General features: G+C 44.2%; 1 protein-coding gene across 5 annotated transcripts in view; it reads left to right on the top strand.

Annotated features, from left to right (window-relative positions):
• The window catches only part of TTC7B (tetratricopeptide repeat domain 7B), a 242417-nt gene that overhangs the window by 142972 nt on the left and 71598 nt on the right, over positions 1-27847 (top strand). For all 5 annotated transcript variants that reach the window (XM_081230322.1, XM_081230320.1, XM_081230318.1 and 2 more), the window contains exons 12-15: positions 1359-1476; positions 3694-3751; positions 9693-9765; positions 12283-12443. In XM_081230322.1, the coding sequence (XP_081086448.1) occupies positions 1359-1476; positions 3694-3751; positions 9693-9765; positions 12283-12443 (410 nt within the window). The remainder of the gene's footprint in view (positions 1-1358; positions 1477-3693; positions 3752-9692; positions 9766-12282; positions 12444-27847) is intronic.

Here is a 27847-nt window from a genome sequence, read left to right as displayed (position 1 = left end):
TTCCTGCACAGAGGCTTTCCGCTTCAAATGTTCTTGTTCAGCTTTGAATCTGGGAAGAGCCTGATTTGTAACAATTGTAGTACCTCAAAAATGTACTGTTTGAGCAGAAACTAGAAAACTCAATTGATCGCCACATACGATGGAGTTTTAATGTCTATCTCTAACTTCATGTCAAGGTTAGTGATAAGAAGAAGTTGCCCAAAAGACTGAGGCACCTGGCTAAGGTTTTTTACCTACGGTCCTTGCTGCTTGTTTTTTTCCATTTATTCTCACCCAGCAGGATGAAAGTAAACATTGTGAAGAAAGTGTCCTACTTTGGTCAAATTTTTCTTGGGAAAGTGTGGAAGAAAAAACACATTTTGAAATGTGGCTCTCACCTGAAACACAGCCGTGAAGGTGTTGTGTGGTCCGTGCAGGTTTTAACACTTTGGTGTGGCAAGTGTGGGGACATGCAGGCAGGCTCTGAGAGTGGCCGGAGCAGTGGACCGAATCTTTCAGTTTTGAAAATGCCAGCTTCCAGCTGTGACTCTGCCACACTCCTTCCAGCGATGGCATCATTCATCACCATAACGCCTAATATAAACCTGATTCTTTTTTACAAGATGAGAATAACAAATCTTTTCTGTATTTTTTTTTACATTTTTATCATTAAAATTTCCAAATACCACAAAAGTAAGGAGTATAATCAACTATCATCCATGTACTATCACCCAGCTTCAATAACATCAACACTTACCATACCCCGAAGGAGCAAATCTTATTATTTTTGCCTCTAGTGAGTTGTGCAAAAGGTTTTATTGTGGGTGTAGTTTACAGGTGCACACTTTTCCCTTTGGAATCTGCCAGTGCAAGGTCTGTGTGCGGTGTATTGTAAAATAAATAGATGGAGTTTTGAAATTTCTAACAGCTTGTGGGAAAGAGAATCCAAGCCTAAAAGATTCTTTATGTCATGCAAAAAAGGAAAGACCCAAGCACAAAATATTTCAAGAACTTTATTCTTTACAAATTATACTTACATATATATATAACTTCTGAATACCTAGCACAATCTAATTACAGAGCCAATCAGTGAAAAACAGAGATGACAAAGAGCCCCACCAAGTATGAAAGTGACCTTGGAAAAGAGAGCAAAAAAGCAATAAGGAAAGGTTTAAAGCAAAAAGGCAAGGTGGGAATCCTGAGGACTGTTGAGAAGCTGAAATACAGAAAACAGAATCACCAGAGTAGACCTGGAAGATCTGGGAGTTATTTTCACAGTGACTCATCAGAAATCGCTTAGGACAGCAGATGCTTACGGGAACTCATGTTAGAAATTCTGCAGGATGTTGGTGTTGTTTTTAACTTACCTGGTTTTTCAGTTGGAAGAGGCTGAGAAGTTTGCCAAAACCGTCGTTGATGCGGGAGAGAAAACGTCAGAGTTCAAGGCCAAAGGCTACTTGGCCCTGGGGCTTACGTACAGTCTGCAGGCCACTGACGGTGAGCGAAGTCCCCGCCCACGGGAGCTGGGGAGCCACCAAGTCTGCACTGCAGGACCGGCCCATCCCCTGTCTCAGGAGGGCACATGGCTGGTTCCTCGTTTGCCATCCTGTGGGGACCTCCACTGCTGTCCTCTTTGCTTGGACCGGTCGGAGAATGGGAGGGAAGAAATGCAGGCCCTGTGCCCCGGCTCCCAGGCCCTCTTCACAGGGGCACTGTGCTGGTGCTGCCCAGCTGGCAACTGTAGGGATCTGTCCTGAGGAGTGAGGTGAGCAGGGCCCTGAGAGAGAATTCACCCCACCCGGCCTTCACCTGACTCTGCCCCAGCACTTGGCCTGAGCTCTCCCCATGGGGAGGGATGTTGGGTCTTAGGCTAGGAATGTAGAAGCATTCAGGGCCCACCTCCTCCAGAAAGCATCCCTTGATTTATCAGTACCTGTCCCTTCTCCATTTGCACTTTTTTATTTTTAAACAACTCTTTTTTTATTTATTTATGTTTTGGCCGTGCCGCGCAGCACGTGGGATCTTAGTTCCCCAGCCAGGGATCGAGCCCATGCCCCCTGCAGTGGGAGCACGGTGTCTTAACCACTGGACCGCCAGGGAAGTCCCCATTTGCACATTTTAATTCACAGATACGTACATGTGTAGTATGGCGGCTCATAGCACATGCAGTGACATTACACGTTTGGGATGTATTTACTGTTTTGGTGGATGGGCTTCCGGCTAAAAAAAAATCTTAATTATGTTTTCTATACTTAATGAGTTTTCAATTATATGTTTGCAGAAAGGGTAAATTGGTAAATTGTTTTCCTGAATCCTTTCTATTATTCCTTTTACATTTTGTTGTTAAATGTAACACAAATACCAAAAAAGAAATCTCAAAAATGATTGTCCAACTCAGTGAATTAGTGTAAGGGAAAGTATTCTTATAAGCAGCACCCTGCTTAGGAGATAGAACCTTGCCAGCTACCTGGGAGCCCTTTACATACCCCTCCCAATCACAAGCCCCCTTAAGAGAAAACACTACCTTGACTTTTACGGTACTCATTTTCTTTTGCTTTCTTTGTAATTTTGCTGTAGTTTATTTTACATGTTACCCCAAATCTTTCTTTCCTCTGCCTTAAAATATCAAAGACCCTGGAGAAGTTTTGCATATCAACTGATTTTCAATCATGGATTTTTTTGCTAATTTTTCATATATACTGGCAATACCCAGCACATTTTTTAACTATAGTAGGCCTTCAGTGAAGGGTAAATTTAATACCATATATTTATCCATATAACTTCTTAGTTGAGACTCTACACCTAATTAGCCCTGTAATTTTGGGAGAGTCACGTGACCCTGCTGGGTCTCATCTGTATCCATGGTTCACTTGGGACAGCTCTCTGGGTGCCTCTAGCTCATTCACTGTTGTTCTAAGTTAGTCATGGCTTACAGCTACATCCAGCTCTGGGCAGCCTTCCACCATCCTCAGAGCGATGTCAGGATGGGATCTGCCATGTTGGATTTGTTAGATAAGGACCATCTCCAGGTGCAGCCATAAACAGGTTCCTCTAGGACTTTTCCTGTTGTCCCAGTAAAAAGTACCTTTTTAGTTTCTACAAGACTCTAAGGTGGCATTTCTCCCATGCTGTCTACAGGGGAAGTGTTGAGCTGATTTTCCAGTATCAGTGATGGGTTTGCCCTGTCTGTCCCTGGTGTTCACATCAAGGTATTAAAGTTCCTAGCCATTGCCTCCGTGAATTAAACTGGCCTTCCATGGCATCAGGCTAGTGTCCTTGGTTTTTGGTGCCAGAAGGAACTCTGAAGGCCATCTAATCCACCCACTGGTGCTTGAATCTCTTCTATTCCATTCTGGCAGAGCCATTCTTCACCCGTGAATTACATGCCTGCCCTTGAGAATGTTTTCCTCTCTGGAGTTCCCAGCTGGTCTTCTGAAGACAGGCTGCTATTCCTGGGGGTACCAAGAGTGACCAGTCAACTCCCACTCTCGCCTTGGCATGGTTCCACAGTTATGCTCAACAAGTGCAAGGGCCTCAGGCTGACACGGCCTTCGTTTCCCATCCTCCACAGTGCCTGGGACAGGACTGGGCACATAAGCTCCCATAATTTGTTGCTCTTAATCCAGTCAAATGTTTAGTTTTCGTGATGAGTTTTCTATTTGTCAGAAACTCCCTGATCTCGCATGCCACTGACTAATTGAACCCTTTTCTTAGCTTCTTTGCGAGGGATGCAGGAGGTCCTACAGAGAAAGGCGCTTCTTGCATTTCAGAGGTGAGTGGGAGTTCATCTTTTCACTCGGCTGTACATAATGACACCAAAGTATGATAAGTATAAAAAGAAGAGATATTTATAAAGATTATGTAAACAGTGTTTTACCCCTGGGAGTCTTTCCTCTCGAGTACCGAACAGACAGTATAAAACTTGCTGCATCACTTGTTGCCATGTAAATCTGCATCCTTGATCTGTTTATTCATTTGGGCACATTTTATTCATTCCTAATAAAGTGATTTCAGCTCTAAGAGAGGTACATTTTTATGTCTAGGGAGAAGATTCTTTTTATTAAAGACATTTTTTTAGCATCTAGAAAAAGGACCATTCTTTGCAACCTTTTTTTTTTAACATGTCAATCTGCAGATTTTTTTTTTTTTTTTTGTGGTACGTGGGCCTCTCACTGCTGTGGCCTCTCCCGTTGCGGAGCACAGGCTCCGGACGTGCAGGCCCAGCGGCCATGGCTCACGGGCCCAGCCGCTCCGCGGCATGTGGGATCTTCCCGGACCGGGGCACGAACCCGTGTCCCCTGCATCGGCAGGCGGACTCTCAACCACTGAGCCACCAGGGAAGCCCAATCTGCAGATTTTTATACTACAAAATGAAAAGGCCAGATTTCAGGACAGTCTCTGAAATACTTACAAGACAGTCAGGCCGGCAGGTCCCAGGCCTCTCCATCCCCTCCATGCTTCATAATACCTTATGCTTATCTCCATCACTGTACCTTTCATGAAATTAGGAGAAGGCCTTATAACTAGAGAACGGTTGCATGTCACAGTGGCCTTTCGCACCCCTTACTTGATCCTCACCCCACACCAATAAGGTAGATGGAACAAGTCGTGTGTTCACTGCAGGTGAGGGACCGAGATGCAGGGATGAAGAGCCGGAGTCCTGTAGCCATTGAAGTCAGGAAGGTCAAGGTCTCTGACGCTGACTGGCTTCTCTGGTACCTACTACACCACACTTCCCTCATTTTATTCTTATTGCAGGCATAATAAATCACTAACATGAATAACTGTCTGAAAGTATAGCCCCATGATGTCCAATCTAGAATTGGTATTGATCCTCTCACCTTAAATATATCTGAGTTACTTGATTTCTTGGAATTATATTAGAAACTTAGTTACTTAACCAAAAGTTGTATGAGGACCTCTCATTCCTAATAACCGTTGTTAGATTTCTTTCCTTAGAACTAGGGTTGCCTGCAGATTTGTCACAGTGTACATGCTCCTTTTTTTCATGAAATCATTATCACGTGGTTTCAATTAGTCTGAAACACTTTCATCTCTTTTCTTTCCATGTCCTAGCAGGCTTGCCCATAGCACCTTCACGTTGCCAGTCCCAGACTGGTTAATGACAGAAGGTACCAACTGACAGCTGCAAACAGACCTCCTATCTCTGTGCTAAGTTTTTGTTGATGTTCTTCAGCACGGAGTGTGGAAAGCATTTCCATTTCAAATGATTTGGAGTTTTAAATTTTCCAGTCCTAGTTTGTAAAACCCACACATGGATGCCTAAGAAAGTGGTCATTACATCTGTTTCACTGTTTCACTTTCCTTAAATCAGCTCATCTTCCTGGCTCTCTAAAAACAGCCATGGTGGTGGTCTGCCTTGAGCCGCAGAATTCATAACTTCATGTTATATAACAGCTGTTCCATTGGCCTGAATTTCTTTTTGTTCCTCTTTTGCTTAGTTTCTAATTCAAAGGGATTTTTAAAATATTAGTTCATATGGGAATAAAGCAGAATAAAATCCTACTAACCTATGTGATTATATTGGGAAAGGCTAACCTAAATTTGTATTTATGTGTATTTAGGGATATTTTGCAAAGTAATAAAAATATTTGGTTTCAAGTACACATTAACTCGGACTATCCTAGTGTACTTTACAAAAGTCTATAAGGGAAAGATTTTAAGTAAATAAGAAGAATTTGTATTACTTCTTACATGTAAATGAGTATTTAAAAATCACTTGGATGAGAAATATTTTCTTACTATATATTTTAAATCTTCTCCCCACAATTCTGTTAATACTATTGCTTAGCAAATGTTGTTTAAAAAGAAAACGGTGTATCTCAAAAAGTGGTGAGGTTGCAGATATAGCGTGTGAAAATTAACTCAATTATGACTGGAGTCAGAATTCAAAAAGGTTTGCTCTCCCCTGGATTCAGAGAGGTGATTTTTGAAGACATCCCAGTTGCATGACTGCATCTTAATGTTGAGACCCTCAACTGTTCATACACTCATAAGCTCAGCCCAAGAAGCTGAACCAATTCATATGTCCTGTACAAAATTAGAGTGAAGAAAAACTGTTGTTTGCAAAGCTTTCTAAGATGCTGTATTGATCTCAGTGGTGGATCCTGGGAGCTCTCACATCCTACAGAGAAAAGCCAGGCTGGAAACAGTCGAGCACATGTCTCAGTGACTTGCCCCCCAGCATGCAGGAATCCGGGCTGCTCCACAAGGAGGAGGTGGCGTGGTGTCACTGGTGTTTATCACTCAGTGTGGTAGAAGGGACACAATCTCACAATCTCACTTTTATTTTCCTCTCCCACTCCTAGCTTGAATTTAAGTTTGAATGTGGTATGTTTTGTGGGTATGGAGTGATCAGCCAGCCCGGTTTGTTGGGAACTGAGCAGTTTCCCAGAATATGGGACTTGCAGTGCAAAAACCAGGAAAATACAGGACAAACCAGGACAAGTGGGTCATCCTATGTGTGTAAGTAATGGGAGGTCCCTGAGTAATAGATTTAACCAGGTTTGCACTTTTCTTTCTTAACATAATGATACACTAATCCCATGTCTACTGTAATCAGGATTGAAGGGGACTTCAAGGAGAATTGGCTAAATAAGGCAGCAGGGTGATATGGTGGAGAGACCAGGCCTCGGAATTTCACTTCTGGCTTTACCTCTTTTGCTTGATGTTCTCAAACAAGATGCTTAATAGTAGATGCTTCATAAAGTGTAGTTATTATTGTTACAAGGTACATGTCTTAATGGACCAGGGTCAAAATTGATCAGCTGTCTCTGTATTCTTGGTTCAGCTCCAGCTCCAGAGGAGCCAGAGTCTAGGAGAATGATGGGGTGGACCTCAGGGCAGTCTCAGTTTTAGCCAGGTGATCTGGGAGGCCCATGCCATGCACTCCAGTAGCAGTCTGGCATACCCTTCTCGGGGCACTGCTCCTACTACAGTGTAATGATCATTTAGGTCTCCCCCTCTGTAGTGTTGGGGGGAGCTCCTCAAGGAAAGGCACTTGTATTATTCATCTCCAAGCTCCCTAAAAATTAGCACAGGGCCTGGCATCACAGTAGGTACTGCATAATGTGGATGGATGGGTGAGTGGATGGATGGATGGATGTTTGGATGGATGCATAGATGGATGGGTGGATGGATGGATGGATGGGCGGGTGGGTGTATGGGTGGGTGGGTGGGTGTGTGGATGGATGGGTGTGTGGATGGATGGATAGATGGATGCCCTCAGTGGGCCAGTGTCTTGTAATTCTTTCTTTACCTATGGAATAAAAATGGAATTAGGGCTTCCCTGGTGGCGCAGTGGTTGAGAGTCCGCCTGGCGATGCAGGGGACACGGGTTCGTGCCCCGGTCTGGGAAGATCCCACATGCCGCGGAGCGGCTGGGCCCGTGAGCCATGGCCGTTGAGCCTGAGTGTCCGGAGCCTGTGCTCCGCAACGGGAGAGGCCACAACAGTGAGAGGCCCGTGTAATGCAAAAAAAAAAAAAAAAAAAAAAAAATGGAATTAATGGGTATGGAGGTGCTTTGACAAGGGAAGCACTTTGTGAGCATCCCTGTAGTGACATTTTTTAGGTCTCTGATTTTCTCTTAGCAGCCTCACCAGGTGCTCACAGCATGGGAATGGGATTCATAGTGCTGCTCTAAATTCATGTACAGAGTCCAGCAAGCTTGCAGTTTTCAAGATCACTGATGTCCTTCCTCTCACCTGCATTGCTTGATGATTTCTGTCAAGCACATTTCCTGTGGGCATACAAATGTGGTGTTGTCACAGGAAGCCTAGCTGCTGAAGTTGGCCTGCACGACTGGAGCACGTTTTCAGGAGCCTACCTGAGATGGACACCTTGCACTTCTTCTAGTTTTTTTGAGCATCTCCATGTTTCCTTTTTTCTTTCATAGGCTAAAGTGGCCAGTTTAACGTATTAGCCAAATTATTGAAATAAGGTTTTTTTAAAATGTGTGTGCTTAAGTTGTGCCTCATTAGAAATTTGGCTGTTGGATATTCATTATTAGCCAAGTTGACGATTCTTCCGATGCTGTCCTAATGTACCCCAGTGATGCCAAGATTTCTAGCACTTCTGTTTGTTTCTTAGTGCTGTGGCTAACAGTTAATAATCATTTGAAGAGGCTAAGGTAGGGCCTTTGGTCAGAACTATTCTTATCCACACCCTGAGTTCACCAGACCATTGTCAACTTTTCACTTGGTTGGTGTTGGGTAGAAACAACCGTGATTTGATTTAACTTCATTTGTAAAAAATCTAGACTGTGCTGAGAAAATTAAAGCTCTGTGGAATTCTTTTTGAGGGTTGTAGAAAGCTGGTTTAATTGTGAAAGAAGATGAGATAAAATAGATAATGCTAAATTCAAAGTCTCTTCATAATCCATTTTGTATTCATTTTCCCTGAGTAATTGGGAGAGACAGAAACCATGACATTCCAATCTCACTTTTTATGAACACCAAAGAAAAATATTCTTTGATGTACAAATTCATGGAAAAACCAATGCCTGTCAAGTAATAAAAACTGGGGCATGCTGAGTAGGCCTCTGCTAGAAATAAGACATCTCAAAGGGCAACACAGGCAAATCCTCAGCCTCAGCCTCTTAGACTAAAGTGAGAAGAGTCCTAAGGCCGTGTCTGGAGGCAGACTTACTAGTGAAGATTCCCCAGGGATGGGAGTTTTGCTCTTAAGGTTAAAAAAAGGACAGAGGACACCCCCCACCCCTAGTTCCCCCCAGTTGCTTGTGGTAAGATACAATTGACTTCCACATAAAAGCAAGAATGACGTGTCTGCCATCAAGTAGGAGGCCAGCATAGCCTCTTCCCATTGGTGTCAAAAGCCAGTTGACAGACTAAGTCTGGTGTCTGGCCACAAAGTCTTACATGTCATGGTTGCATGTAATTAGTTAAACTGCATGGAACTTAGTAGAAGCTTCAAAAGACTGAATGAATATCCTCCATTTCTCTCTATAGTTCATCAAAAAACCAAAACCTCATTTTACAAGCAAAGCCGGAACTTTGATTTTCATATGGTTTCTCTGAAATCCAGAAATTTGCATAAACTAATGTTAAGACCAAGCCAAAACTTAACCAAAGCAGCCGTCACCTTGCCAAGTATGCTCACAGCCTCACCGTGTCCCAGCGTGACATGTGGACCTCTCCTGCTCAGCCCAAGGGAGGCGTCTGCTGGGGAGGTCAGACCTCGGGGCCTGTGGCTTCTTCAACCCCAGGCTCCTTCTCAAAGTCAAGGCCCACTGGCTGCCATTTCAGATGCTAAACAAAACAGAAACATGCGCCTGTGTCATTCCCATGTACAGTGGCAAGAGGAAACATGCATGCCATTTGTTCGTGGACAGAGGAGAAGAGTTTAAATGAAACATTAAATAGTTAAATTAACTATGGGGCCTTGGTAAAATAATTGATAAGAACCTACTGTATAGCACAGGGAACTCTACTCGATACTCCGTAATGACCTATATGAGAAAAGAATCTAAAAAAGGGTAGACATATGTATAACTGATTCACTTTGCTGTACAGCAGAAACGAACACATTGTAAATCAACTATACTCCAATAAAAATTAATTTTAAAAAAAATGTGGGGCTTTGGTATAAATAAAACTACAAATGGGAATACTTGTTTGACATGGAAAATAAAAATGGCCTCTCTCTTGTACTAATAGCCGCAAATACTTTTTCAGGGCCCACAGCCTGTCACCTACAGATCACCAAGCCGCTTTCTACCTGGCTCTGCAGCTTGCCATCTCCAGACAGGTCAGTTCTCCAATGTTCCCACCCTTGGTGCCTGTTCTGTCTTGATACAGTTTGAGGAAGTAGCTGACCTGCTTTCCTTCACCTGAGGCTGCCCTGGAGCCAGGGACTCTCCTCAGAGCCTGCTGCCTCCTCGCAGCGAAGACCCTGGTGTTTCGGTCAATTGGAGCATCAGCTGTGAAGACCCAAGGCAGGCAGGCTCTGCTTTTGGAGATTAAATCCGCAAATCTGGAGGGCCCCACCTGGGGTCGGGTGGCAACAGGGGATGCAGCACAGGGTGTATACCCTGACCGAGGAGTCCTCAGAGAGCCTTTGTCCCTTGCTAACAGAGCCCAATGGTGAGCTGCAGGGTGGGGATTTAGTCACTGGTGGGGCCTGGTCGTCATAAGGGTATCGGTGATTGACAGGAAGATGCCAGCGAGTATGGACAAAAGAGACCAGTTCCTTTCAAATATGTAGAAGATAGGAACAATTACACACAGTGGCCTCTCGAAAGAGGAGACTCGACCGTATTCTCCTTGCTGGAGGGGCAAGCTTTGTTGGTCTTCATCTTCCCAGCGGTAGCTTCCAGAAGCGCCTTTGCCATTCTCATACCCTCCCGTTCCCTCCCAGCTGTTCTGGAGACTCTGGCCCCACGTCTGCCTGCCCACCACGTGCAAGACACTGGTGGTAACCCCAGCACATTCCTAAGTGCTGACTGGAGGGTGAATCGAAGGTCAGTTCCCCAGACATGCCATCCCCCTGGCAGGCCTGGGCTGTCCGCATGTATCTGACTTTCCGGAGGCCAGGGAATGGTGCCAAGAAGTGGCTCCCCTTGGTGACCTGGGGACCAAGGAAACCAAGAGAGCTCGTCTGTAAAGGTCCCCTCACCTGGCACGGTGTGGCTCACAGCTGGCCTGATCACGAGCTGCTGCGGAGACAGCTGTGGGCTGGTGACCGCCCGTCCGGCCTCTCTCCTCCTCCAGGAGCTCCGCGCGCCTCCTCCTTGAAGCCCCCTTCCCGTAGCAGCCTGCTCGTCTCCTTCCTCTTGCCCAGCTCTCTTGTTCAGTATCTTTCTCACTAGACCTTAGGTTCCCCGAGGGCAGGAACCCACATCTGTCATCACTGCTTTGCCCTGGCAGCAGGGACACTGCCTGACACGTGGTAGGCCCTCACTAATACTCATTGAATGAAGGAACCAGCTTCGAATTCCTTCCAGTCAGCCTAGCCCTTAAGGACCTCACTTTGCACCCTGTATCAGTTTTTTCTTGATTACGCTAGCCATCCCTAAAAACGGATATCATGAGTGTGCCTGCCTTTTGACCCTCCCAGAATACCAGTGCTGTTCACACAGCAGCCTGTCCCCCTGGGGAAGGGAGCAGTAGATGGAGCCCTCTGGGTGCAGCAGCAGGCCTTCGTGAAGTGACGTGTAGGGCCGGATGATCTCTTCCCGCTGTGATAGCTGTGATTCTATGGCTCAAAACAGAAAGCCTCTGTAACCAGCATTTTTAACTTACATCCATCAAAAATGGTATTTCGGAGAGGAAAACGAATAGATTTGGTAACGACAGAAGTCACGGTTTCCTACTAAGGAGTGAGGTTACTGAGGGTTTGGAAAGAAGCAGGAGAGCTGAGAAGAGGTCTGGCCAGGGCCCGGAGTTGGAGGGGAGACAGAAAGGAGTCCCTGGGGCGACCGTGTAAGAATGCCTCAGTCTTGAGCCTGTTTCGAAATCCAGCTTCAGGTTCTAATTCTCCCTAGGTACTGTTAAACCTGCACAGAATCTCGGGTGTTCAGATACCCATTATGTATGCATTTTACCCACCCTTGTGCTTGGATGGTTTTGAAGAAAGTCTTGAAGAGCTGTTGGATTCTGAAGGTTAAGGTTGTATCTGGTCCTACTTAAATTTGGATACACCTGCTCTGTATGTGTCATTGCAGTTTGTTTCTTGGGTGGGGTTCCTTTGGATTGTAGTTTGGAAAGGTGTGGGGTTGGTTAGTTTGTTTGCATAGTTCCTTGATGTCTAGGAGATGCAGGACAAAGGGACTTGAAAAGACTCACAGGTGTCTGATCCTTTGGAAAGCTCTGTTTAAGGTTCTGAAACTTATCAAGCAGTTTAATTTCAGTACTACTTAAAAAATCAGCACAGTTCAGCTAAGTCAGTTTCATTCCAATAAAAACTGCTGGCAGTTTGTTATGTGTCTCCATTTAGAGTGAAATTATCTTGGGCATAATCGAAAGTAAATCAGTTTTGTGGAAAAAGAGAAATTATTTAGGGAGAAGTAAACGATTTGGTATTGGCAGTTATACTGAGAAACAGTCTCTTGTATCACTTCATTAGTCATACTGTTGCTTGAAGGGGGCCTCTGTTTTCGTGTTTGTGGTTAATATCCTGGGGCTGCCATGAAGATGGCTTAAAGTCTGAGTGTGGCATGTGGTGAAACAACTCCTGATATTTACAGAGAATCAGATACTGAAATGGTGGCTGTGTGTGTGTGTGTGTGTGTGTTTAAAAATTCTTTCTGGTTTTGTTTTAAACCAGATACCAGAGGCTCTGGGGTATGTCCGCCAAGCTCTTCAACTTCAAGGCGATGATGCCAACTCCCTGCACCTCCTTGCCCTCCTGTTGTCAGCACAAAAGCATTACCATGATGCTCTGAATATCATTGACATGGCCCTGAGTGAATATCCAGAAAATTTTATGTAAGTGATACTGGACTTGTTTTTCCTTATACAGAAGGTATTGAATTTACTTCTTCTCCCAAACTATCAAAGCCCTTCATGCACATCCTGGTGGTAAATAGTACAGAATCCCCTCTACTCTTGTTTTTTCATGATATTTAGAAACAAACATAGTCTTCAGGTCAACCTGAGTTAAAATACTTTATCCATTCTTTCCCAGTGTGTACCTTTGAGACATACAAGATGATTTTAAATGCATTGTGGATGAACATTTTTATTTTAATAGTTATGCCTTTTTAAATGTACATTAGAGAAAATACAGCTGCCTACCAAAGTGTGATTTCATAGAAATTAGTGCTCAGAGGGAGACTAAGAATTTTCAAATGAGTTGTTTTAAAGTGAATTTAAAGGGAAATATTAATATACATGGATATGGCAAAAGCTATGTTGAACAAACTCCAATGACTGAAATTTGGGAAACATTGCTTTATAGCTTGTTTGTCCCACATTACATAAAGGACTCCCATTACTTCCAGGTGATTACTCTAGTTTAGGCAACTTTGATCTGGATACCTGACCTCTTTGTGGATTAGGGCTTATTCTCTAGGAAATGGAATTCCTTAAATCAATCAGCACTATTTGTTCGTAACCTAAGAACTGTCATTACAAACTGCCCTGTGCTGGAACTGTCTGCTTATTCACCTCTTCCCTCTGAATCCCTGAATCCAGGCCTGTTGATTAGGCTTTGTTGAGAAGGACAACGTCTTTTGGGCTACTCATTTATCCTCAGTGGAGTAGCTTAGTAACCAGTACACAGTGGCCAGAAACAGTAAACAGTCCTGCAGGCTGGCAGGTTCTCATTGTCTAAGTGGCCAGGTCAGCAGTGGGCGGGGGTGGCCTGGGGCAGGGGGAGAAGGGAAGGCAGGCTCTCTCCACTTCCAGAAATAATGCAAAGTTTAAGTGGATCCGCCTTGGCTTTATTTCTCCACCTCATCACCTCACTGTGGTTTTAATCAGTGCGTTTCAGCAAACTCCCCTCGGAAAATTGGTTCACACATTTCCATTACAAACATTTCTTTGTCTTCAAGTGAAAAGGGCACTTCTCTTCTCCCCATCGAGAAAATTCTCATTATAATCCAGGAAACCTCTGACTAGAGATTTCTCTTGTAGGTTCAGCTATTTGTGCAGAGTGAATTAAAGAGCTTTGCCGCTTGCTCACGGAGTACATCTCAAAATGCACACGGAGTACATTTCTGGATTTTGTCCAAAGCTGGTTAGCCCGTGGAACCGTCAAGTGGCTAAAGCACTTTCAAAACTACTCGGCCCTTTACCCCTCAGTAGCGTAGAGCCTGATGCAACTGAATTCAGTGTCTCTCATCAATACTCTTATAAAGTGGCTGCCCCTGCCTCCCAAGCCCAGCACCTTCATTGGATGTTTGTTAGATGTTAGATGTTAGACTCCAGCCTGTGGCTCTTGCCAGCCTGGGGTGTCATCTGAGAGGAGAGGAGGCTTATTAAACTAACAGCCACACTGCACAGTAAGCAGTAAACAGTGGTGGCTAATATGGTAATGCCTCCAAGTGACAGCGGCTGACAGCCTTTTCAAGTAGTAGAAGTAAGGAACAGCAGTGGAGGTATTTGGGGAATGCGAGCCTGTTATTTTCATGTTAAGCTGTAAGCTCAAAAAAGCAAAGCATATGGCAGCAAGGCTGAGAGCCTCTGATGACTTGCTTGCTTTTTAAATATTTGTATTTCTTCCTTTGTGATGGGAAACTTCTTCCTCCCAAGAATACTTTATTAAAAGTTGGGGCCAGATATAGTCAGTGGATCCCATGGTTTCCTCCCAACCTGGCTAAAACATTTCAACACCAACCTAAACAGGATTACGTGGGCACCTGTCCCAACTGCCATGTAGCATCATCCGTATGTTTGTGACAAGCTTGTCTCCAGCAGAGCTGCAGACTCTCGGAAGCCTGGGATGTCCTCGTCCTCGTGTCCCTCGTGTCCCAGCAGCCATAACCGACCACAGACTGAGTATGTAGTGGATGTTCCCTCGGCCTCTTCCCTCTGCTAGGGTCAGGCCTGTCCGACTGTTGAACCAAGAAGTGATCTCACTAGCCTCTTAGCCTGATGCAGAGAATTACGGAGCTTTTTGGTCTCCGTTAAACTTATTCAAGATACTTAACCACCATCTTTTATCACTTCATGGTGACAGTAAGGACGGGTAACCCTGGAGAGACCAGGGGCTCCCCCAGGGGCAGTGAGCTGTCCTGGTCAGTGCATTGAAGGCATTCATACATGGTGATCACTCAGTAATTGAGAGGCCTTCATATTAATATTATTACTACTGATACAGTGTCTTCAAATGTAATATTTTAGAATCCTTTAAAATGATTAAATATTGAGTAGAAGCAAAAGACTATTTATTAAATCTATTTAAAATAATAATACAACTAACCTATGTATACCCACTTCTTAACTTAAAAAAAAGAACGTTAATGTTGCCTGTGAATTTCCTGTGCACTCCTGCTGTCCTATTCCCTGACCTCTCCCCGCACAGGTTAACCACCATCCTGAATTCTAAAAAAATGTGTAATGATCTCCTTACACCACTCGCTTTCATTGCTTAACACTGTGTTCCTGAGGGTCGTCCTTCTTGCATACAACAGCAATTTATTCATTTGTACTGACGAATAGTACTTTATTGTATAAATATACCGAGGTTTCTTTTTCTAGTTTTCCGTAAGCGGATATGTGGGTTGTTTTCAGTTTTCAGCTGTTACACGAACGATGCTGCTCTAAATATCCTTGCACAGTTCTCCTGGTGCCCATGTGCAAGCATTTCATCAGGTAGACGCCTAGGAGCGGAATTGTTGAGTCATAGGATGCGTGTATCTTTCAGTTTTACCAAATAATTCCAAACTGTTTTCCATAGCGGTTGTGTCCGTTTACATCTCCAGCAGCAGTGCCCACGGGCCCACACAACTCCAGACACCAACACTTGGTGCCCTCAGACTTGTTGGTTGCTGGTTAATGGTATCACACTGTGAGTTTAAGTTGCATGCCCTCATTATTAATGAGGTTGAACACCTTTTTCATGTGTTTATTGGTCATGTAGCTTTTCTCTTTTATGAAGCACATATAGAAGTCTTTCTTCTTTTCTAATCTGGTTGTCCATTTCATACTAATTTGTAAGATTTCTTTTTGTTATGATTAAAAATGCTTTTGCTGGTTATATGTGTTGTCAAAATCTTCTCCCAATCTGTGTCTTGTCTTTCCTTTCTCTTAATGATATCTTTTGATGAACAGAAGTTCTTAATTTTAAAGTTTAGTTGAATATATCAGTCATATCCATGGATAGTACTTCTCTGGCTAGTTTAAGAGACCTTTCCTAAGTTATCTTCTCAAGCTCTCTCACATTATCTTTCATCCCTGAAGCTAGGAGTCCGTCTGGAATTGACTGTTTTATATATGTGAGGTGTAAGGGATCCAGGGTAATTTTTTCCCATGTGGATACCCAATTGTCCAGCAACATGTATTGAAAAGATTCCTTTTGCAGTTTCTCCCCAGGGTCACTTTTGTCTTAAACCAAATGTCCATCTGTGTGAGGAGCTGTTTGTGAGCTTTCCACTTGGTTCCGTTGGTTCAGGGTGCCCATCTCTGTGTGATTGCCTCTCTATCGTCATTCTTACAACTTTATTATACATGAGGTCAGTCCACCTCTGTAACTTGCTCCTCAGGGATATCCTGGCTGCCCTCAGGCCTTTGAGCCTCCATATAAATTTTCAAATTGGTTTTTCACATTCCACCGAAAAAATCTGTTGAGATTTTGATTGGAATTACATTTAATCTAATAGCTTAGTTTGGGGAAAATTAGATATCTCTAATTATTTAGGTCTTTAGAAAATACTTTTTAAATGAAGCTTTATAATTTCCTTTATAAAGATTTTGCTGATGTTTACTAGGTTTATTCCTAGTTACCTGAAAAAAATTCCATGCTTTTCTATTTAAACCTCTATTTAAGAGTTTAGGGAAATTTCCTTCTTCCAAGAAGGCTTGCTAAGAGTTTTTCTTTTCATCATGAATTGATATTGAATTTTATCAAATGTTTTTTCAGTATTTATTGAGATGATTATATGATTTTACTCCTTTAATCTGTGAATGTTATATTAATTGATATTTTAAAATGTTAAATTAACCTTGCATTCTTGGAATAAGCCCAACGTGATCATGATCTATTAGTTTTGGGGGGGTTTTTTTGTTTTTTTGTTTTTTGTTTTTTGCGGTACGCGGGCCTCCCACTGTTGTGGCCTCTCCCGTTGCGGAGCACAGGCTCTGGATGCGCAGGCTCAGTGGCCATGGCTCATGGGCCCAGCCGCCCCGCGGCATGTGGGATCTTCCTGGACCAGGGCACGAACCTGAGTCCCCTGCATCGGCAGGCAGACTCTCAACCACTGCACCACCAGGGAAGCCCTATGGGTTTTTTTAAACTTATCTTTTGTCAATGGGCTTTTAACTTCATTGAATTGTGTTCAGAGACTATAATCAATATAAGTTTGAAATTTGTTGAGACTTATTTTATGGCCCAGCATGTGGTCACTACTTATAAATATTTCATGTGTGCTTAAAAAGAATGTTTCCTGCATTTGGGGGTAAATTTGTTTTATATTTTGTTACGTTGAGCTATCAACTGTGCATTTCAGATCTTTTTTTTCTTATTGATTTTTTTTTCTACTTAATCTATCAGTTTCTGAGCAGAGGTATATTGAAACTACCTCTGATGGGTAGACTGTCCTGTTTTACCACATAGTTAAAGCAATTTTTGCTTTATATATTTTAAAAGCTGTGCTATTAGGTGCATTTAAATTTAGAATTGCTATGTCTTCCTAGTAAATTCAACCTTTTATCAATATGTAAGTAGTTGCATAATTCATTTTGCCTGAAAGTCTGTTTTGTATGATGGACACATACCTGCACATACAAATAGCCATGTACATGTGTACATATACATGTATACCCACATACTGTGTGTGTGTGTGCTTGGAATATCTTTTTCCATTCTTTGAACTTTTTATATTCTTATATTTTACATGCACTCTTGTATTCATTAGATAGAGCTTTTTTTTTTTTTTTTTTAACTCAGGCTGGCACTCTATGTGGAACATTTAGTTCACTTCCATTTATTGTAAATAGTGACATATTTGTATTAGTGTCTCCCACTTCATTTGTGTTTTCTATTTGTCCTGCTCTTTTTTCGTATCTTATCCTCTCCTTTCCTACCTTCTTTTAAATAATTATGTTTTTATTACATATTTTTCCTTTACTAATTTGGGAAAGAAACATTCTATTTTGGTTGCTGTTGTTTAGTGATTACCCTAGAAATTTTAGTGAGGGTCTGTTGTTGGCAAACTTTCTCAACCTGTGTCTAAAATTGTATTTGGCCTTTCTCTCAAAAGAGATTTTCAAACTAGATCTATGATTCTAAGCTCACATTTCCTCACAGCACAGTGATCTTGCTCCTTTTGTCGTTGTTGAGAAGTCAACCGTTGGTTTAATTTTAGTTCATTTTAATGTCATCTGTCTTTTCTCTCTGGCTGCTTTCATTGCCATTCTTGCTGATGCTTGGCATTTTCACTGTGATACAGCTAAGAGTAGATCCTGCTTGGGACTTTTTAAAATTGTGGATTTGTCTTGTTTGTATTGTTTATCATTTCTAGAAAATTCTCAGCCATTATTTCTTCCAGTATGTCTTCTCCTATAGCTGGCATATCATTGGATCTTGCTTTTTTTGTTTAGTCTGATAAGTTCTACCTTTTGTGTCAAGTGTTTGGTCCATTCACATTTAATATAATTAATGACGGTTGAATGTATGTCTGCCATTTCTGTATGTGTCTTGTCTTTTTTGTTCCTCTAATACTGCCTTTTTCTTCTGTTGAAAACTTGTTTATTTAAACCCTTTAACTATTAAATGCCTAAACAAAAGGATGAAAGATTAGTATTTGCTGATTATGTATTAAATGTCTCTAACACACTGTAAGTTTTTTCCAAAATAAAATTTAACAAAGTACACATTTTTATATTGAACAGTGTTCACAGATTCTGATAGATTCGCTATCTCTTGTACTTGGTATAAGAGCCTCGATCGTTCTTCTTTTAAAATAGAGCTTTGCAAAAATTTCCTAATTGATTAATGTATTTTACTTAATAAGTTTCCTCATTGGTCCAAGAATGTAGAAGTAGATGCCAGGTAATGTTGGGAGCAATTGTTTCTCCTAAAGACAGTGTGGCCAGGGGCTTGGTCAGGCCCTCACAGACTTGGTGTTTCTGCCATGGGATTATTCATTTTTAGATAAAATATCGCAATGAGAACTGGCAGTTTTTGTCAGTTTTGTCTCTGGAAAATATACCAGATAGTATCATACCAATGGTGGCACATTTGAGAACTTTAGTATAACTGAGATATTTTATTCTAATTCAGCAAGCCTTCCAATGGCTGCTAAGGGCAGCCACACCAGGGTGTAGTTTCTTGCCCTTAGACAAATTGTGGTTGTACAACTTTCCTAATTACAGATTTTTAGTTGATTTGAACTTTACTCTTTCCTACTTAAGTAGAACACATACAGGCACTTATTCTCCGGCTCTCAGAGAGGTCATCAAATCAACAACACACTTAAGAAACCATCAAATGTTACCACAAAGCACAAAACGTAAATTTTGAATCCTCCCAAAGATAAAAATACAAGTGGGGTCATTATGGTGTTTTCTGATCCATGACTTTGATATATCAGATATTGAAACAAATCCTCAAGTCACCAGATTGGCAAACAATCTCTTCTTCTGTATGTGGTCTTCTATTCTCGTACCCGTGGAAACAGATTTTTTCAGACAATCATGCTGCTTTTTACATCAACAGGAACTAACTGTATGGAAAGAAATGAACATATATAACGTTCATTCATTCATTCATCCATTTGTTCACTCATTTAGCAATAATAACCACTAGCATTTATGCACTGCTTTGTGACAGGCAACTCCTATCAGCACTTCACATATTTTAAACTAATTTAATCATCATGAGACCATCAAAGGTTGGTAGTATTATCATCCCCATTTTACAGATAAGGAAACTAAGGCATAAGGAGGTTTAGTGATTTGTCTAGTTGTGTACCTAGTAAGTGGCAGAGTCATGCTTTGAACCCAGGCAGCCTGGCCTTGGCCTCTGTGCTCTGTGCCTTCGAAGCACTGCGTTCTTCCCACATTCCAGTTGCCATGTGAGGTGTTGGGCATGCCGCCATGGACAAGAGAAAGGGAATTTATGCTCTCTTCAAGCTAACAATCCAGATGAACAGGATTTTTATCCTGTATCCTCTGTTAATCTCTTCGATAAACCAGAAAACTTGAGGAGGATCATTCTTTTCTTGAGCGGAGTATATATACCTGGTTTAAAAAAAACATTACTTGGCAAGTAAGATTGTACCTTTTTCTCAGTCTGTCTCACTTAACACACATAGTCTCAGGGAAACTCAGTTTAAGTTGAAATATCATATTGAGTAATGTTTTGATGTAGTGATTACTGAGAGGCCAGGTGTTATGGGCTATTTTTATGTCTGAGCTGAGTGATGGAGTAATGAACATGCCTATTAAATTTGCATTTGATAGAAAGATGGACCACAAGGAAAGAGGCTGTTCATCTTATTAAACTAGAGAAATGATTCACTGGAAACCTGAAGGATGTCTGGGAGGGATGAGTGCAAGGTAACCAACCCAGGGATGCCTGTTCCTCAGATACAAGCTGGGGAGGGGATCTTTGGGCAAAGGAGAGTGGGTGACAGCCTAAACGACACCACAGACCAAAGTGGAGTGGATTCAGTGGTGCAGTAGCTTGTTTAAAATCAACTTTCCACAACAACAACAGCAAAAGAACTTGAATAAAAAGTGGACAAAGGACTTAAATAGACATTTCTACAAAGTAGATATTCAAATGGCCAGTAAGCACATGAAAATATTCTTAGCATCACCAATCATTAGGGAAGTGCAAATCAAAACCACAATGAGATACCATTAGGATGACTATTATTTTTAAAAAATAAACAAAAAAAAAACCCCAGATACTAACAGGTGCTGGATAGGATGTGGCGAAGCCGGAACCCTTGTGCTCTGCTGGTGGGAATGTATAATGGTGCAGCTGCTTTGGAAAATAGCATGGCCGTTCCTCAAAATAATAAAAATAGATTACTATATGATCCAGCAATTCCACTTCTGGGTAAATGCTCAATAGAATTGAAGGAAGGAATTCGAACAGAGGTTGTACACTCATGTTCATAATAGCAGTATTCATAATATCCAAAAGGTAGAAATCACCCAAGTGTCCATGGATGGATGAATGGGTAAGCAAAATCTGGTCCATACATAAAACAGAATGTTATTCAGCTTTTAAAAAAGAAGGAAATTCTTAAAAAAAGAAAAAAAGAAAGAAAGAAGGAAATTCTGACATGCTGCAACATAGATGAACCTTGAGGGTGTTATGCTAGAGAAACAAGCCATCCACAAAAGGACAAATACTGTATGATTACTCTTAGATGAGGTTCCCAGAGTAGTCAAAATCATAGAGACAAAGTAGAGTACTTAGTGGGTACAGGGTTCCAGTTCTGCACACCTGTCTCCCTGTCCGCCTGGGAAGAGAGCTTGTCTGAAGGCCTGGCTGCTGGGAGAAGCCAGGCCAGGGCAGTCACCCCAGAGCCAGCCATCCCTGGTGGTGGCATGCAGAAGGTTTATTTATTCCAGTGCTCTCATTTACAATGTCTCAAGTTCTCCTAGATATCTTGTCCCACCATTCAAAGTATGAAGTATCATCTTCAGAATTCATGCAGGGTGTTTCCTGGAGATCTCTGGATCCCCAGCCCCTAACCCAGAGCTTAGCTTGCTGCAAACATTACTACGCGTCTGTACACTGACGACCCTGCTGAGCAGCCTAGAGGCCTTAGTTCATAGCTAAGCACGTTTACCTGTGTTTCGTCTAGTGTCTGTTTCCGCTTTCACTCTGCCAAGTTCCGCTAAGTGATAAAATGATGATGTCTGCTTATTTCAGGGCTCATATTACAGCTCCTGCTAGGTACCCAGCCAGCTGTGAGAAAACCTCCAATAGTACAAGTCCAGTTGAATGCCAGTTCATTTGTAGTGGTCTTTGCATTTTAAGTTAATGACGAACAAAACAAAAACACCTGAGAGCTAAAGGAGAGCAAGAAAAGAATCTTCAAATTTATCTCCTAACATTCTTGTGGGATCCTGAGCCGAAAGCAGCTGGTGGGGAATGCATCACCCACCTGCAGATGGTCAGACTTGCTCGCCTTTAAACACCCGTCCAGTTAAGGGTTAGAGAGCCCGCTTTCTGCCAAGGGTGTACCAAACCTCATGAGGTGCTACGTGAGAACACAGAGAAGGTAAAGAGAGAACGTGGATGAAACAGGCCAGGATTCATGGGAGCAGGTTCTGTGCAAGGACCCATGGCTCCATTCGGCCTGTGATCCCAGCGGGACGCCTGATCCACCTCTGGCCCCACAGAGCTGGCCAGCTTCGCAGCACCCTGCTGCTCTCTTCCTTTCTGGCACCCTTCTTGTCTTTGAGTGGAGGCTGCCATTTCTAAATTACAGAACTTCATGGCTCCCTTAGAGTCCATGTCTCATCGGGCTGAGCCCTCTTCCTTCTAGGTCTAGGTGATTGTAGGGTGCCCACTCTGGCATCTGCCTTTATCCCTGAAAAGGCCCCCCAGTGCATCTTTTCTTCTTGAGCTCCCATCCTCAGATGTGGGAATGTGGGGGAGATCCAGCCCGTGGCAGCTGAGTCAGAAATAAATCCTGCAGAGATGGCTTTTGGGGAGCGGCCTGTCAGTAGATCTGCTCTTGGTTCACCCCCTCAGGATTTTAGAGACGACCAATGGCTTTGTGGTTCAGACAGAATAGAGTATTTCTTTTTAGAGTCGGGATAGTTCAATGGAGAACTTGTTTTCAAATGTTTCCTGTTTACACGTTTGTATAGCAGAGGGCTCACGGGGCCCAAGGCACTTGCTCACCGAATCGCTCACCAGAGCCGCTGGGCAGGTTCTTGGCCTCCTGCTGCCCTGCACCCCGTCAGCCCCTGGTTCCACCCGCTCAGACCGCGCTCAGGAAACCGTCCCGACTGCTGCTTTGTGGATAGCACTGAATGAAAGGGCTCCCTTCATGAAAACGTCACACTCAGGCATGGGAGGAGGTCTCCCAAGTCTGGGCAGCGTGATTCCACCCATGTTCTCAGGTCAGCCTGTCCTGGTCGTTTCCAGCTTAGGTGCTGGTTCCAGGACGCTAATGGGAGTTGAGATTAATAGCTGAAGTGGGAGCGAAAAATGAGCCAAACCGGGGTTTCTTGGGGTGATTTATTTCAGCTAAATATGTCAGTTGTTTGTTTGTTCTAAAAATATCGTGAGGAGGATGGGGGAGTATTCCAGATTGTTGACACTTTGACTGAAATGAGAAGCAGAGTGTAACTGATACGGGATGGAGCAGGAGTCCCTGCGGGTCATGAGGAGGAGGCGGAATCAGGCTACCGAGAAGCGACGGCAGGACCGTCCCCAGCACCGTCACTCCGAGCAGCCTCCCAGGCCAGAATGAGGGGCTGCTAAGCCCTGCAGAGCGAGGTGTCTGACCCTGTTGCTTCCTTTTGCTGAACAAGCGTGGTGTCGATGTTCCAGGAACCAGCAGATCTGGGAGCCTGAGCTGGGGTCAGGCTCACGGCGACCGGGAGCCGTGCTGAACGTCCCCCCAGACCTGCCAGCACCCTGTGCGGCGTCTCCTTCCACGGCAACCAGGGGCCCTGAAAGTGGTCAGATTTCGAGAACTTCCTCAGTGGTCAAAACTCCCAGACAGAAGTTTGCCAATGAGTCACCTGTGCCAGTCGCTCGGCAGGGCTTCGTTCCTGGAGAAGATGCACTCATAGCAAGAGCCATGCCCTCCAAACCCCATTTTGGTGGTCCTGTTAGCAAAGCCAGCAGGAGTCAGCGTGCACTTGGGGGTTTTGTAAAGGAAACCAGGCACTCAGATCTGATCCCTTTAAAACTTGTAGACGAAGGGTTTCTGTCTGGCAGCCTGGGAGCAGACATCTCTTAGAATTCCAGGAGGTCAATGCACATTTCAAAGATGTCTGGATTTGATTATCTTCAGGCTAGGCAGGCATGACTCCAAACACTCCCTGAGATCTTGAGCTCAGCTCCTGTTTACTTGCTTGGTTCTGGAAGACGTTTGAGCTTTCCAGCCCTGAAGAGGACCCCCACGGGCAGTGGATGATTATCCAGTGCTTTGCAGACTCAGGACGTGCCCTTTATGTGGGTGACAATGTGAATAGTGCCCCTGGCTTAGTACACTGCCCCTCACTGGAGATGCTCGGGAAGGACCTGGACAGGGTTATAGCACATCCACCAGGAAGCCATCCAGAGAATCTCTCCAGAAGGAAAGGAAGGTTCAAAACCACAGGTGGGGGTAGCCTTCATTTGTGAGCTTAATGTAGGCGGTTCATCAGAATTGCCACTGAATTTAAGAATAAAATACCCTCAAAATCCTTATTGGAATGAAATAAACACAGGTAGAATAGCCTAAGTGTAGGGACTATGGAAACTCTTTTCCTTGGATGTCTTTTTTTTTTTTTTTAAATCAGACCATTTGAAGGCTCAGATGGAGAGTTATGAAGTAGAGTGGTGCTTTTTGAACTTAAGTTTGCACAAATCACCTAGGACTCTTGTTACATGAAGATTCTGATCCGTTGGGTCTAGAGTGGTGTGTACTTTCTGCGTTTCTCACATGCTCCCAGGGGATGCGGAGGCTGCTTGTCCCGACCGCGCTCTTGAGCAGTAAAACATTATGGGACCTCTCAAGGCCTTTTCCAGGGTTGGGTTAATTGGAAAAATCTATATTTTTTCTAATGAGTCGATGAACAGCACATCAGTACAGCAATTAGGTGAGCCAGATGATCAAAGAAGTTGTGTATCTCCTGTGTAATAGTTGAGTAGACAGATCATTCATTCAGGTGACATTTACTGAACAGTCACCATTAGGGAGACCCCCCCACCAAGCAGTGTTGGATATCTAATGGGAGCAGTCACATGACTGGTTCCATACCCCCCTCCCCCATCCCTTCCAGCTGTCATCAGAGGGTCCTTAGGGGGCTGGAGGCCTCAGCTCTGGGGCCTGCGCAGCTGCAACCCCACCATCACAGGCTCGCCTGGTGGTGACTGGGCCTGTGGAGCTGCGTCAGGCCAGGCAGCTCGCAGGCCAGTCGTGGCATTGACCTCCAGTGACAGTGACTCAGCCCCGGATCAGAGGCTGCTTTCTGCAGAGAACACCACCTCCTGGGATTGGGCTGCTTTGGAAACCCGGCCAGGAGAGCAAGGGCTCCAAGACCAGCAGGACATGAGAAATGCTGGTCACGAGGAACCGAGATAGATTTCCTTCACGAAAGCCACACTGAAACCTGAAAGCAGCCCCTCGTCCCCCTCTGAGGGGTGGGTTAGAGGTGTTTAGAACATCCTCTCCGTGACCGGCTGCCGCTCGGTCCCGTCTGACTTTGTTCCCAGCTGACTCATCTGGCTTCAGATTTCCACCGCCCCTGCTCATCACCACGTGCTTGGGGCACATCTCTTTCAAGTTCTCTGACCATCTGATCTGTGGCTGCCAAGCCATCTTCTCCATTTAAAATTTCATTTCATCATACCTGGTGACAGAGTGGTGACACTTCCCTTCAGGTGTTTGGCAGCCCGCCCCACTCCAGCTCTCAGGTCAGGCTCCCGGGAAGTGAGAGATGTGGGCGGTATCCAAGCACCCCGTGGCCACGGCCCCACGTGGGCAAATACCACATGCGTTTTCTGCACAGCTGTTTTGCATCCCAGCCTACATTCAGCAGATAAACAAAGACAGGTCCCTGGCATGCTGAGCCCAAGAGCACACCAACACAGATCAGCACAAAATACCAAACGTTCAAGTTTCCCGTGATGCTCTTCCTGAATCAGTTGCCTTGAATACAGCATTTACGGATCTGCTAATTAGTGAGGGTTTTGTTTATTAATATGCGTGTTTTCTCCTTGATGGACTTAGTGAGTGCGTTGTTTATACTGCCAAATAAGAGTGAAGGGAATTATTACTTTAGAATTTCTCTAAACTTTCCTAACTTATTTTCATGGACAGGTCTTCATCAGAAAGCTGAGTGAGACATATCAGATTTCAGAATTTAGCAATATCTACCCTTTTAGCTTCTTCTTGGGCCCAGCCTTATATCCCAGACTCCAGACACCATTCCTTGAGTGCACAGGACGCTCCTGCCTTTGTCGAGATGGTCCATCGGCCTGCCTGGAAGGCCCCTCCCCAGGACGCCTCCCACCCTAACTGTGAAAGTCCTACTTCTCCGCTGTCTTGCATGACCCCCCAGGCAGACCCTGTCTGCTTCCTTTTGTGCTGCCAGAGAACCTTGTCCATATGTCTGTTTGTGTTCATCACATATGTATATGTAACACTAGACTGTGAGCTTTGGTGGGGAAAGATACCATGTCTCATTCCCCTTTGTGGCCTCAAGGGCATAATAGGCCTTTTTTTAATGATTGACAAAAGGATGAACAAATTCAAGTTCATTATCAGGCACACTGACATGTAGGTAGTCAGCTGTACAAATTATGGGGAGAGTAAACAAATTACAAAAATTATTTTATACAGATAGATGAGGAAGGAGCTAGATGCTGCCTGGGGGGCAGGGGGTGAGTCATAGGAGATGTCAGACGGTGGGGCTTGCACAGGTAGAGTGGGAGGGGCACTGGGGAAGGGACTTCTTGGCAGGTGCAGGGAGCACCGTGAGCACAGGCAGGAAGATGGGAGGGCACGTGGCAAAAGCTCGAGGAATCCTGTTGAGTCTGTGTCTCATGCGGGTGGGGCCCGGGGTGAAGCTAAACCAGAGAGATGTGCTAAAGGGGGAGCCTAGTGCTTGGGGGCAGTTTCCAGGGAGTGAGGAAAGTCTTCCCGGGGATGAGGATTAGACATTAAACCTGGCCCTGGTACATTCTCCGGGGTGCCCAGTGAAAAGTCACCAGGCCACATGGCCCCAGAGCTTCACCAGGGGCCTGTATGTTCTTTCTAAGCTCTACAGTAAGCCAGACAGTTATTTCAAGAGTTATCTTGGGATTCTCAAAAAATCCCCCAAATGGGGTAAAGTATTGTTTCTGTTAGTTTTAATGAAAAGTAAAGCCTTGATTAACTGCATCCTTCAAGTGTCTAGAATTTTATATGTGCCTGACTTTTGAGTGAAAGAGGCAAGTCACAAAAAGCACAGGCAAATGTGATCATTTTTTAAAGAACCATGTATGATGTATCCTAGGAACAATACCCCAGGAGCCCAAACTCCACTCTTCCTGCAGCCCTACCCAAATTTCAGGGCCTAAATCTGTCCCTGAGCCAGAAATCCTGCCTAATATTCATGGCAAGTCTTTCCTGCTGATTGGACTGTAACTCCTCTGAGGGCAAGGGGCTGTATTTTATGCCACTTTTTTTTTTTTTTTTTTTTTTGCAGTACGCGGGCCTCTCACTGCTGCGGCCTCTCCCATTGCGGAGCACAGGCTCCGGATGCGCAGGCTCAGCAGCCATGGCTCACGGGCCCAGCCGCTCCGCGGCACATGGGATCCTCTCAGACCGGGGCACGAACCCATGTCCCCTGCATCGGCAGGCGGACTCCCAACCACTGCGCCACCAGGCAAGCCCTATGCCACTTTTATTCCACACAGTATCTAACACAGATCTTTGCACATTTTAGGGTTTTAAATATTTAACAATGGATTAGAAAATGCTACACATCTGCATTCGTGTCAGTAGTGTGGCTAGAACATTTCAAGTCCTTCTCCTCTGTTTCTTGTTTGGCTCTTTGGAGTCAAATGGGTTTGGGTTTACATTTCTGTTCTAACAGCGACTGCCAACGTGAACTTGGGCAGATTCCTTAGCTCTCAGCCTAACTTGGAGAGTTGTTGTAGAGATCACTGATTACATATTTACAGTGTCTGGCAGCTGCTGCTGTTGTTATTATTTCACCCGTCTTGAAAGCAGAAGCCTCCTGGCTTATAGCTTATTATTCCGTAATTGAGAGCTCTTGTACCTTCTGGAATTGCATTTCCATTTGGGAGTTTTAGCTCCTATTACTTAAGGCTGGCTTCAGCGGTTGGGAGTTGGGGAGGCTCTTTGACCTGAATCTCAAAAGATAAGTAGAGGCTTAAAAAGCAGAAGCGGGGCTTCCCTGGTGGCACGGTGGTTGGGGGTCTGCCTGCCGATGCAGGGGACACGGGTTCGTGCCCTGGTCCTGGAAGATCCCACATGCCACGGAGCGGCTGGGCCCGTGAGCCATGGCCGCTGAGCCTGCGCGTCCGGAGCCTG

Source organism: Mesoplodon bidens (genome assembly GCF_964165515.1).
Source record: "Mesoplodon bidens genome assembly, chromosome: 3".
Lineage (NCBI taxonomy): Eukaryota > Metazoa > Chordata > Mammalia > Artiodactyla > Ziphiidae > Mesoplodon > Mesoplodon bidens.
This window is presented reverse-complemented; position numbering and strand designations above follow the sequence as displayed.